The sequence below is a fragment of the Protopterus annectens genome, chromosome 8.part1 (assembly GCF_019279795.1).
Source record: "Protopterus annectens isolate FY-2018-M chromosome 8.part1, PAN1.0, whole genome shotgun sequence".
NCBI lineage: Eukaryota > Metazoa > Chordata > Ceratodontiformes > Protopteridae > Protopterus > Protopterus annectens.
Genome location: NC_056742.1, coordinates 318,463,175 through 318,476,264, shown reverse-complemented (window position 1 = coordinate 318,476,264; position 13,090 = coordinate 318,463,175). Strand labels below are relative to the sequence as shown.

The 13,090-nt window shown below is 39.9% G+C and overlaps 1 protein-coding gene across 1 annotated transcript in view; it reads left to right on the top strand.

Annotated features, from left to right (window-relative positions):
- PMFBP1 (polyamine modulated factor 1 binding protein 1) overlaps positions 1-13,090 on the top strand; it is a 3,624,986-nt gene that overhangs the window by 2,899,564 nt on the left and 712,332 nt on the right. Inside the window, exon 25 of the mRNA XM_044081904.1 lies at positions 9,385-9,615. Coding sequence (XP_043937839.1) covers positions 9,385-9,615 — 231 coding nt within the window. The remainder of the gene's footprint in view (positions 1-9,384; positions 9,616-13,090) is intronic.

Genomic DNA, 13,090 nt, shown 5'->3' with positions numbered 1-13,090 from the left:
TAGGCTAATGGCCCTAGAGCCTTTACAAGCCTAGCTCAAAAAAAGTGCCCAGGCACCGTGCCACCCGATGTTAGTTCACAGTGCCCCTATCCAGTAGGGCAACTGGAGTGATCTCTGGGGTGAACTTTCTGTTACCCAGCCACTTGTCAAGATTTCTCTTGAAGAGGGCCAGCAAGGTGCTCTGCTTGACATGGATGGGAAGCTTATTCCAGAGTATGGGCAGTCTTTAGGAGATGAACCTGTCCCTCCAGCATGTTCTGTTAATTGTGGTAATGAGGTTTTGCTCTCTAGAACGTGTGGTGCAGGGGGGATTGGAATTTCTTTAGGTGTAGCATTTCAAGTAGGGCTGGGTCGGGCAAGGCTTTGTAAGTCAAGCAGAGATCACCTCTAAGTAGATGATAAGTGACTGAGAACAGCTGAAGTTTCTTGAGTCTGTCCATGTAGGACATGTGTTTAAGGCCTAGGATCCTTTTTGTGAGGAACTTTTTTGTGGCCTCTCCAGCAGTTGTAGGTTTCTGGTCAGGTACTTGCCAAATGGGGCATTATATTCGATGATTGGTCTAATGAGGGATGAGTAGAGAGGGATGATGACCTCTTTCTTCCTGGATGCAAAACCTTTGGTTATAAGATGTGCCATGTAGAAGGACTTTCTGACCACAGTGGCAATGTGGTGGTTGAAAGTGAAGTGGCTGTCGACCTGGGTGCCCAGATCTCTTATGGCCCCTTCAGTGTTTAGTGGGCTCCCATCAACATGGTCATTCATGGGAACTGAGATTTTTCCAAAGGGGATGATAACGCATTTTTTGGTTTTAAACTTCAGGCCATAGTTCCAACACCACTCATTGGTCTCAGAGAGGCCCTTTTGTAGGCTGTCTGCATTTGGGGAGTTGATAATGACTCCTAGCTTGCAGTCATCAGCAAACATAGTTAGCCAGAGTCCTTCTGTGTTGGCCTGGACTTCTGAGAAGTAGATGCCAAACAGGAGAGGGCCCAGGACCGAGCCCTATGGGACTCCACTAGTGACTGGTCGACAGTCTGATTTAGAATCCGCAACTTTCACTCTGTGGGTCCTGTCTGTGAGCCAGTTTGCAACCCACCCAGCGATGTAAGGCTTGATGTTTAGTTTGGTGAGTTTATCAATGATACCTGAGTGGTGAATGGTATCAAAGGCCTTGGCCAGGTCGAGGTAGGCTGTATGCAGCCTATGGGACTCCGTTTCTTCAAAAGACCTATGGGTATAGAGATGAATGCTTCTAATGTAAAAAAATGCAATGACATGTTTAATGCTTTTGGGGAACAGTTTATGCAGTTTATTATAGATAATAATGATGAAAAATTGACTGTTTTAATTTCTGAAGTAGAAAACATGGATAATGCAATACGAGATGACAAGCTATTTCCACAATGGGAAAAGTTATTTTATAAACAGTATGATTATGCAGAAAATGCAAGCAAGAGTATGTTTACTAAAAAATGCAAAAAGCTAGAGCGTGATATGCAGCAATATGAACAAGGGGTAGCATATAGGTGGAACAACAAGGATAGAGTGAGACCGAGGGAAACATACAAGGGAGATAGTAGAGATATACCTCAGGAAGATGTACCACAATATTGCAATGAAGAGGTTTTTTTAGAAGACGAAGAGCAAAACAAGTGGTATACAGTATATCGGAAGGGGAGGGGGGTCCCCAGGTGGAACAAGCACAGATAACACAGATTTTAGACAATGCCATTGTACACAATAACACAGCCCCAAGTGGCTATGCATACAAGGACAATATAGACAATGGACTAGGTCCCCATATTACAATTGATGAGGGAGATGTCAAGATTTATAATTATAGCACCTATGAAGTACCACTAGAACTGGCGCAAGTATTCTCAAAGGGCATGAAGTTCATACCTGACAAATCACTGGATTTGGTGGATGTTTTGGTTGAAGTAAAGTTATTCCTAAGAAAAAATAAATCTAGGGATATTTTTCCAGAATAGGCCTCAACATGCATACATAAGTTCCGATTTAAGGAAAAAAAGTTCCTTTACACCACCTATGGTGAAAACATTGGAAACATTGGAGAAAGTGATCCAGGATGACATTTACAAGTTATATAAGAAATGTAAATATCAGAAAAAGGACCAAATTATGGTTAATAAAATACATTCATTGATTGACTCCATCTGTTCGGAAAATGTCAGGATTATGGTTGCAGACAAGGGTGGGGTATAGTATTGTATGACCAAGAAAAATATAGCAACAAGATATTCGAAATACTTAATGATCCAACTCAGTACGAGGTATCTTCATTAAATCAGGTCAATATCGCCCATAATAGAATAGACTCTTATTTGGAGGAATTTTTATTGGATAATAGAGTTGACGAAGAGCTTTATAAGTTTTGAAGGTTGAGTACCCTATCCTGGCAACTATAAGAGGCATTCCAAAGGTACATAAAGATCTGATTGATCCACCCTTCAGACCTATAATATCAGGGAGTGCGAGTAAGACATTCCCATTTGGTAAAGTAGTGGACAAAAGATTGAAACATATGTACAAATGTATACCGCATATAATGAAGGATTCCTGGGAATTCCTGGGAATATTCAAACAGGAATTGTGGTCACCTAATATCATATTTGTCACTGTAGATGTTAAAGAACTGTTCTCCTGTATTCCTAAGAATGAAGGAATAGATAGCTTTATGCAGAGCCTTAACAAATTTAGTGGGTTACAACAAGAAGAGATTGCCCTACTGTCCTCATTTATGGAAATAGTACTTGACCATAATTATATCAGTGTCGAAGGAGAATATTATAAACAAATCTCAGGTGTGGCAATGGCGGCAGCGTGTGCCCCATGTATGCCAACATGGTTCTCCTAGATTGGGAAACAACTTACATTTTAAATACAAGTTGGATGAGCAAAATTAAAACTTATGTAAGATACCTGGACAATATGTTTCTTTTATGGACAGGCAATAGTCAAGAATTAGAAGAGTTTATAAATTACATCAATGGTACTACTAATTATTTAAAATTTATACATCAATTTGATAGACGAGGAATAAACTATCTAGATGTATATGTCTATAATGATGGAAAGACATTTCAGTCCAGGATACATAGAAAAGAGACTTATAGTAATGGATATTTGCATTACACTAGTGCCCATACATACAAAGTCAAGTACAATATAGTGAAAGGACAGTTAATAAGGGCAGCGAGGATGACATCAGATAGGGGTACTGTGCTTAAAGAGGTTAGTTTTATGGTGGCCATGTTCAGAGAAAAGGGATACCCTGACAAGATGTTGGATGATTTAACAGTATATGTAACCCAGGAATGGGGTAGAAAATTTCCCCACTATTAGGCATAGGTATTCAAAAGAACAATCCACACAACAATACAGAGGGTGAATATTATAATAGGGCCTGTATTGTGAAGTATGGGCATTATACACAGCAGGTTAAGCAAATTATTACCAAACACTGGCACATTTTGACAAGCGATTCAGTGATTAAGGACAAAATCCCCCCTGTACCCAATTTTGTGTATAAGACAGGTAATAGCCTCAAAAGGCTTATAGAAATAAGGCAGAGTGCTATACAAGACACAAAGACCTTCAAAAGGGGTACTACAAAGTGTGGGAGCTGTAGTTATTGTAAGTATATATCTGAAGGCAAAAGCATAGTATTAAAGGACAGAAATAGAACTAAGGTTCATTTTAAACATGGTAATTGTTTAACTAGACATGTGGTATATCTAGCTATTTGTGACACATGTCAAAGTTATTATGTTGGAATGACGGACCGGTTTCTTAAAAATAGAATTTATGACCACACCTACTGCATTAAGAGAAACGATACCAATAATGCATTGTCCGTCATATACTCAATAGCGAGACATGCACGGGTTTTAAATTTGGTATTTTGGATGTGGTCAGTATAAATCCTAGAGGAGGTAATACAAAGGCCATTGTGGGAGAAAAAGAAATCAAGTGGCAGCTGCGGCTCGAGGCTGCCACACCACCTGGCCTAAATGAAGTAATTCCTACTAAACCCTTAGTGAGGGTATAATCTTGATTTTGTGGAAATATTGAGGCAAATAAAAATGTTAGATATTATACAAGATAAGCTATCACTATGTATGTAACAACAGTTATTGTGTTGGTTGATTCTTTTGTACTGCATTTTTATCAAATTATTTATCAAATTTTGTATTTTTTAGTATAACATATATATTTTATTTATATTTTTTAATCCATAACAGCAGTATTTGCACATACAGTAATAATATGATTCATTTGTGAATACTGATGTCTTTCCAAGTTATATTTTAACAACAGCACATTATGCAGTAAGTTTGCAATTGAGTTAAAGGATAAGATGGTTAATCAAGTTTGAGATGGATATTTTACTGCATAAGTGATGCATAGGGTTAAATGTATGTAATTGGGTAATTGTTTTTAGAAAAAGGCGGGAAATTAAGGTATTTAAAGTGTATTCAAACAGTTTGTCTGATGTTCTGAAGAAATCTAGATTCACTAGATGAAAGCGCTCAACTAATAGTGTCATCGTTGGTGCATGGTTTTTTAATAAAAGAAACTAACTGCAGTACTATCGTGGTTCCTGACTCGTTGAGCTGTGTTGGGCTTACAAGTTGTGAGTTGTATGCAGCACTGCCTTACCCTCATCCACAGCCTTGGTGACTGCCTTGAAGAAGTCAACCAGGTTCAGCAGGCAGGATCTCCTCTTGACAAAGCCAAACTGTGTGGGGTCAAGAGTTTGGAGATTGCCTATATCTTTGTCAAGCAGGTCCATGATGATGCACTCCATAGCTTTGCATACCAGACTCGTCAGGCTAATGGGGTGATAGTTCCCAGGGTCTGTAATTGCTCCCCCTTTATGGAGCGGGATGACTGTAGCAGTGCACCATTCATTAGAGACATAGCCTGAAGTAAGGCTGTGATTGAACAGGGCACACAGATGTGGTGCCAGTTCATTTTGTAGCTCATGTTAGACGCAGCCATGGATATTATCAGGTCCCATGGATGCTGTATTCTTGGCTTTGAACAATGCAGCTTTTACCTGTGCCACAGAAATGGTAGATACCAGGCTTTCTTCTGATACTGTGATAGGGCCCTTGGGGGAGGAGAGGAGTAAAGTTGGCACTGAATCTGTCGGCCAGTATATTGGCTATATCTGTTGGCTCAGTATAGGAGGTGCCATTGTGCAATAACTCAGAGCAAATCTGGGTATTGCCTTGGAGGTTTTTGAAATAGCTATAGAAGGCCTTGTGGTTATTTTTGGTGTCAGCCGCAATTCTGCCTTCATAGCTGGTCTTAGAGGATTTGATAAGGGATCTCAGATTTTTGTTGAGACTGATAAGGGAGGTTTCCAGTATTGTTACTTAATTTTCTTCTGTTGAAGATTTTATTGATGGCTGGGGACCACCAGATTGGCTTTCTTTTTTTGGAGGAGACCTTCTTAGTTCTATTTGGTATGGCAAGGTCCATGCATTTGTGTACACACTCGTACAGTGCATTGGTGCATGATTCTGCAGTCATGCAGCTATTTTCCATTGGCATGGGTGCCAAGACGTTAGCCACCAATGTTTTTAGGAGCCCAAAGTCAGTTTTAGAGAAGTTTTTCAGGTTGATCACCTTAGCGGGGGTTGTAGGTGAGATGGAGATTTCCATGGTGATCAGTTTGTGGTCAGGTTTAACCAGGGAGGAATTTACTATAGGTGTGGAACAATGGTCTCCCATGTTGGTGGCAACCACATCGAGGATGTTGCTTCCTCTAGTTGGGGTTAGAATGAGCTGGTCCAGGGCAGTGGAATTGATAAATTTCAGAAAGTGTTGGGCCTGTACACTGGTACTTGAATAGTTTTCCCAGTTGATGGAAGGGTAATTAAAGTCTCCCAATATGAGAGTATTAGGTTGTACCTTGATAGATCCCAGGGTGCTTAGGAACTTGGAGTGAGACTAGGGACATGTTTGGGGTTCTGTAGTAGGCTATGACTTGTATCGCTGTCTTACCCAGTGTTAGTTGTACCTGAAGTATCTTGGATGCATTATGCTGGGCTACCAGTCTAGAGGTGTGAGTATCCTTTAAGAATATGAAAACGCCACCACCTTTGGAGCTTCCGGACGTATTCTGGGGCCAAAAGGTATGGAGTGAGTTGTAGTCTGGGAGTGCAGGGTTGCTTTCTGCCTCTTTAAACCAGGTCTCCGTTACAGCACAGATGTCAACATTCTCCATTTTGAGGAGAGCTTAGATTGCGTATGTTTGTAGCTTATTATGGTGGAATTGTGGTCTTTGGAACACTGTCTAAAAAAAGGCACTATAGAGTTGGCAAGAACCTTAGCCAGTACCTGGAATCCCAGGGGTGACAGATATAGGCCATCTCTGGCAAAGCATCGAGGTCTGTCGATCATGTCGTCCCAGGCAGACAAATACTGGATCCCCTTAGAATGACACCAGAAACTTAGCCAGTTGTTGAAGTCAATCATTTTCTACTCATACTGTGGCATCATTCTGAGTGATGGTAGAATACTGCTAAGGGCTAGGGTCATGCCTGCCTGGGCCACATAATCCGAGCATTCCATCACATTTTTTCATGTAGCCCAGGGAGGTATGTCTCAGGTCATTCACACCAACATGGACAATGACTGAGTCATATATGTACTTGTTGTGGAGTGACCTGAGTGTATGTGTTATGTGGTGGATCCTGGCACCTGATAGACAACTGACTGTCACCTTCTCCTTGTTCAACCTGAGCTATGTGTTCTGGGGTTGGTGTTGTGGTGGTCGAGTGCGTTTCTGTCTCAGGGGGTCTCTGTTGTTTGGGTAAATTTTTATTGAGAGCATCTGCAAAGGTGGGTGTATGGTTTGTGTTTCTCTGTGTGGGTTCAGATGATTGGTGCTTTGGAGGGCAGTGTGCTCTATGCAGTGTGTTGCAGGTGTTGACCTTCTCCTTTTGACCACCTAGTCTGGTCTTGGTTGGAGCATGCACTGCTTCCAATTTGGTGATATAAGTGCATCTCTCACATGTATGAGTGTTGAGAGGTAGGAGGAGAGGGAAAGCTATATACCACATCTTCTGTTGGTTTCTTGCTGTTACTTGCATTAGTACATATGCATACCACAGTATTTAACTCTTAGGATGACTACTTTAATACTGTATTGTACTAAGTGCAATGAATACACTGAGACAAACTGCTTCACTTAATACGACTTTACTTTTTCTTTTGGCTCTACAAGCATGTAATACAGATGCTGTCAGCTTTCTATGGCAAATTCCCAAAGCTTGTTTATACACACTCATATTTATACCAAAGTCTGATATATTTTTTTCTCAGTCTGATGTATTACAGTCTTCTTTGATTCTTTTTCAAGTTTGGTGGTCCAGGAAAACTCAGTCTGGCATTATCTGAAACGTGGTGTTCCAGCACTATCTGAAACTTGATGTTTTAACTTTAACTTGCTTGATGTTACATCTCTTTACTTTGCTGATGTCCTGCCAGCTGCCATCTGCGCAGCTATTTTTACAGACTTTGTTTCTCAATAACATACTCCTTTACATGGATGCCAATATCTAATTAAGCTATGCCAGCACACTTACTACTTCCTAATTTTCAGCATTTTATACTATTCTAAATTAACCCTTTATATTTCATATTGTTCTTGCAGCTTTTTATTCAAGCTAATAATCATGCTAGCAACAGTTTTGAAAAGACAGTGAATATACTAAATAAAACAGAATACTATTCTTTCACCACACTGTCTCACTAAGTCTGAAATGTTATTTGTTTATTTATTTAGTTACTTGTTTATTATTGTTAACTGGTGAAGTGGACTGGCCCATCAGTCCACTTCAGCCATGATCTGGGCCACAAGGGTATAGCAGATAAAGTATATCCATGCACATGCTAGCTGTTACTGAGGAAGAGGTGCACAGCATGCAGTATAATGGCTGAGGAGGTATTTGATTTTGCCAAGCCATGCTCTTGTGGAAGCCTTCACAGGCCATGTGCTGGAATATGCACATCTACAGAAAAAGGCATAGCAGGCCCTCATGATTTCGAACATGCTAATCAGACACTGAGGGAGGGGCTATAGACATACTAGGAAAAACCAACATGGCAGGCTAGAGAATTTTTTTCTTTGATCGACTCTTTCCTCATAGGAGGAATGAATGCATTAATTGGTCATGTGAGTTGGTTGTCAGGCAGCTGGAGAGAGAATAATACAAGCAATGGCTTCTGTCAATACCTTTGGTCTCCGAAGACATTCGTGTAGTTCTAAGGTCTTTTAAGTGTTGTGTATACAGAAGGTAGTATTGATGACTTATATTCCAGTTGTGACTTGCTGTATTTTATTCAGATGTGGTATGCACTTCTCACTGAGCAAGTTACTGTATTTAATCAAGCAAAAATACTGAGTACTGATCCAGTTTCTAGCTGAGGTTAAAGGGATCAGGATCTGAATATATAGAAATGGTACAAGTTCCTATCAGTAGATGATAATTCAATGAAGTGGATTAATAACAAGCTCAATTTGATGTCTGTTTAGATTTAAAAGTCTTCTAAACTAATGCTCACTTGTTATTTTGTAATATTTTTATTGCTCTGATCAACTTAATCTGTTATGATACTTTGAAGTCTTTTAGAAAGGAGGAGGATATTACAAACAGGTAAAGTATTACATTTAATGATTTTATTTATTTGTTAACTGGATAAATTAACTGATTCAAGATACATTTTATAAAGAATGATTCTTTGCTTGTCCCCTGTCCACTCCCCCTTCTTACTTCACTTTCTCCTCGTCTTCCTCAGTATCTTCTGCTCTTCTTTCTAGTGGTAGATGCTGTGTATAACAAATTTTGGTAAGCAACACTGTATTGTATGGATAATATTCAACCATAAGTACTAAAACTTATTGCAATTCCTCAAATAATTTCTCTTCGTGTTATAGGCTCTACATTGCTGTCTATCTTATGTGGATGTATTATGATTCTCTCTCCATGCTAAAAATGAACAAGGTTAATGTTGGTCAGAGTTCTACCCCAGTTAAATGAAAAAATAAACATGATTATACATTACAGAGAAAAAGAGTAATTTCTTCAGTAGCGTTTTCTATATACAGTTCATATATAATCTGGGATATATTCTTTGTATACCAGGGAAGGGATTACAGTATTCACAAGTCATGTGGACTTAACGTAGCATATTCAATAACATGTAGACTGAAGGGGACATGTTTTAATTAAATAAATTACTCTTTCCTTTAGCTCTGGGATCCTAGGCTGCATAATCTTTTTACAGTAGGTATTGGAATCTGATCTTCTTCCCACAGTCTGTCAATATTTCTTTCTAATCTACAGGTGTCTCAGGTGAAGGAGAATGTGCAGGTGAAAGAGGTTGAGACTGAACATCTGAAGAAAAAACTGTTGGATATAGAAGATCAGAGGAATACAGCTGAGAGTAAATACCAGTCCCTGGAGCCGATGGTAGATTTATACAAGCAGAAATATCAAGTGTGTTTGAAGAAGGTCACAGACCTGGAGAGCAGAGTACAGAATCTGGATGAAGACCTGAAAGACAGCAACAGTCAGGTAATAAAACATTCTAAGCAATTATCATTTTGCTCTCTCTAAATATTGTCATCCAGCTAAGGTAACCAGAACTTTTGGATTCTATGTAAACCAGAAAATCTAGTTCATACAAGAAGTAAAAAATCACATAGCCAGTTTTAGATGAGCTAGGAATGATAACGCTGTATCAGTGAGATAGGTGAAGAAGGAAACTTGCATGAGTTCATTTAGTAACCTTTACAGTGGGTACAACACTGTTTATTCAGTACCTTCTCCGTATGCCTTAGTAAAAATAACAAGGACAAAGAAAGTGAAGCAGGAGTATAAGACTAAAAATAAAATCGACATTATACACAGCTTAGCAAGAAATTGGAGAATGAAAAAAATCCACATCCCCCAAGTCATCCCTTCTTTCTCTGTGTGTTATAACATCTGCCAGAAGCATGCATACTTTAACATAACATTAAAGCTTAGCTATATGTGACTCAAGATTGTAGTTGTGATTTCCTGTATAATGGGGGGTGCACACATGGTTGCATACCCGCTGTGTTGCATAAAAGCATAATTTGAAGATAGATAAAAAACTTCTGTCACTATTGTTTATACTGCAGACTTTGTTCAACCATTTTTTTATCTTTTCCAGATCTCAAAAAAAGAACTGCCTTATATCTCTTCCACACATCCTTAAATACTATTGTACCTAATTTAACCATTTGTTATAGGATTTATAACTAAGACCATTTTCAGCTACTGCTCATAGGTATATTCTAGCCTATCATTTGAGTAAACCATTAGGAACCACTACAATTCACATTAGTTGCAACCTCTCTCCATAAGGATCTAAAGAGCTGGACCAGGGTGAATTTATGGATTCCCATCCCCTCCTCCAGGTTTTTAATAGGTTCATAGGTTCATACTAGGCTATCTGCCCTAGGGCATTTATAAGCCTAGCCAGAGTGTGTGTGGCTTTCACCACCCCTTAGGATGAGAATACTATACCCATTAGTTTGCTGTGCCTCTGTCCAGCAGTGACACAGAGATGATTCCCGGGGTAAACCTACGATCTCCCATCCACTCGTCAAGATTTCTCTTGAACAGAGTCAGTGAGGGGCTCTGCCTCACATGGACTGGGATTCTGTTCCATCATGGACTGGGATTCTGTTCCATGAAGTTAGGGAGTTATTTTGACTGATATGGACAGGGGAGCTTATTCTATAGGTAGGGGATCCTTTGAGACAGGCATCTATTCTACCAACAGGTTTACAGTTTGATCGCTCGAGCTGGTATTGGGGATGCTTCTTATCTTATGAGCTTGTGAAAGGTTGGGTAGGATAGGGTTGCTTGCCGGCCTGTGAGATGAAAAGAGCTAACCAAGCAGAAGTTGTTAAGAAATAAGGTAAAGTGATAAGGCTTATAGATGTTCTTTGTAAGGTAAGCAGCCCTTATGTGTAATTTTCTTGATGAGCAAACATCGCAGTTTTAGTTGGGCAATACGCCAGCACAGATACTTGCATGGGAGCCCACAGGCAGGTTCAAGGGGGTGCACTTGCACCCCCCTGGGTCCGGCTGGCAGAGAGATTAATTTTCTTTTAATTAAAAAAAAAAAATGTTTTTTTTAAGGGTGTCCTTCTTTAAGAATGCCCTTTGCATCCAGTCGCACAATGCAACAGGTGTTTGCGATCTGTTTTCATCTTCTGCGTCTGCGCATCCGATGGTTTACATCTTCATCTTCCACTCTCACACGGAATTTGAATTCCAGAAGACGTTTGGACTCTGGATGAATGTAAAAGTGAGAGGTAGATGTGTGCATGTGTGTATTTAAGTGTTTAAGAGGTGTGTGTGTGTGTGTGTGTGTGTGTGTGTGTGTGTGTGTGTGTGTGTGTGTGTGTGTGTGTGTGTGTGTAAGACATAGGTTTGTAGGGGTGTGTATGCTTGTATGTAAGATGTAGGTAAAAGTAGTGGTGTGTGTATGTGTGTGTGTGTGTTTAAGATGCAGGTAGGGGTGTGTGTGTGTGTGTGTGTGTGTGTGTGTGTGTGTGTGTGTGTGTGTGTGTGTGTGTGTGTGTGTGTGTGTAAGTAAGAGGGAGGTAGGAGTGTGTGTAAGAGGAAGAGGGGATTCATACCTTGCAATTATCCAGATTTTTGCCTCATATTTTCAGTTTGTTTCTCATAAAATTGTGTTTTTCTAGCAAATCATTGAGGACTGAAGTCAGAAAATAATGGCAGACATTTGAGCTTTAGACTTCATATCCTTCAGAAAATGCGTACTAATGTAAAACTTGTTCTATCCACTTTCTAAGGAGGTACGGGGATGTATTCATACCTCTCAACTGTATAGATTTTCACAGAATGTCCAGATTTTTGCCTTATATTTTTGGTCTGTTCCTCATAAAAATTCTGTTTTTTTTTTCTTTTTTTTTTGACAAATCACTGGGATGAGCTAAGGATTAAAATTCTAAATAATGACATGCATTGGAGTTTCAGACTCCATCTCCTTCAAAAAATACATTCTAACATGAATCATGTTATTCTAGTCACTTTCTAAATGTCTCCCTAGTTTTGGGCCTTTGTCCCCAACATTTAATAGGTTTTGTCCAGATTTCTTGTGCTAATAGCTTGAGAGGTATGGTGTGTGTGTGTGTGTGTGTGTGTGTGTGTGTGTGTGTGTGTGTGTGTGTGTGTGTGTGTGTGTGTGTGTGTGTGTGTGTGTGTCTACCTGATAACACCGACACGCCAAATCACTGACACCACAAAACCGAAAGTTCAAAATCACGAAACTTCACATGCCCAACAAACCACAATCCCGACAATCAACAAAACACAGACCTTATCCGAAAAACACACACACAACACAAGCACACCAAAAACCTTGCAAACCTACACTAAACCTTACATACACAACTATCTATGCACTAACCTTAACCCAAACCCTAACCCTAAGGTCCGTCACTACTGCACACTTACCTTACCCGCACCCTAACCCTAACTCACTTAATCCGCCCCTAACCCTAAAGTCCATCACTATCGCACACTTACCTTACCCGCACCCTAACCCTAACTCCCTTAATCCACCCCTAACCCTAAAGTCCATCACTATCGCACACTTACCTGACCCACACCCTAACGTCCCTCACTATCACACACTTACCCGCACCCTGACCCTAACGTCCGTCCCTAACGTACACTTACCTTATCATGTCGGCTTTTCAACTGTCGGTCTTCTCCGTCGTCGATCTTCCGGTGTCAGTTATCTCGTTGTCGGTGTTTTCCGCTTTCGGAGTAATCAGGTAGTCCCGTGTGTGTATAAGAGGAAGGTAGCATACCCCTCAGTTGTCCTGGTTTTTGCAGAATGTCCATTATTTTTCCCCTGTATTTCTCCTAAAAAGGATTGAAGTTGCTAAATAATGACAGACATTTAAGTTTTAGACGTCATATTCTTTAGAAAAATTCATACTAGCACAAATCCTGTTATTCTAGCAATTTTCTAAGTTCCTGA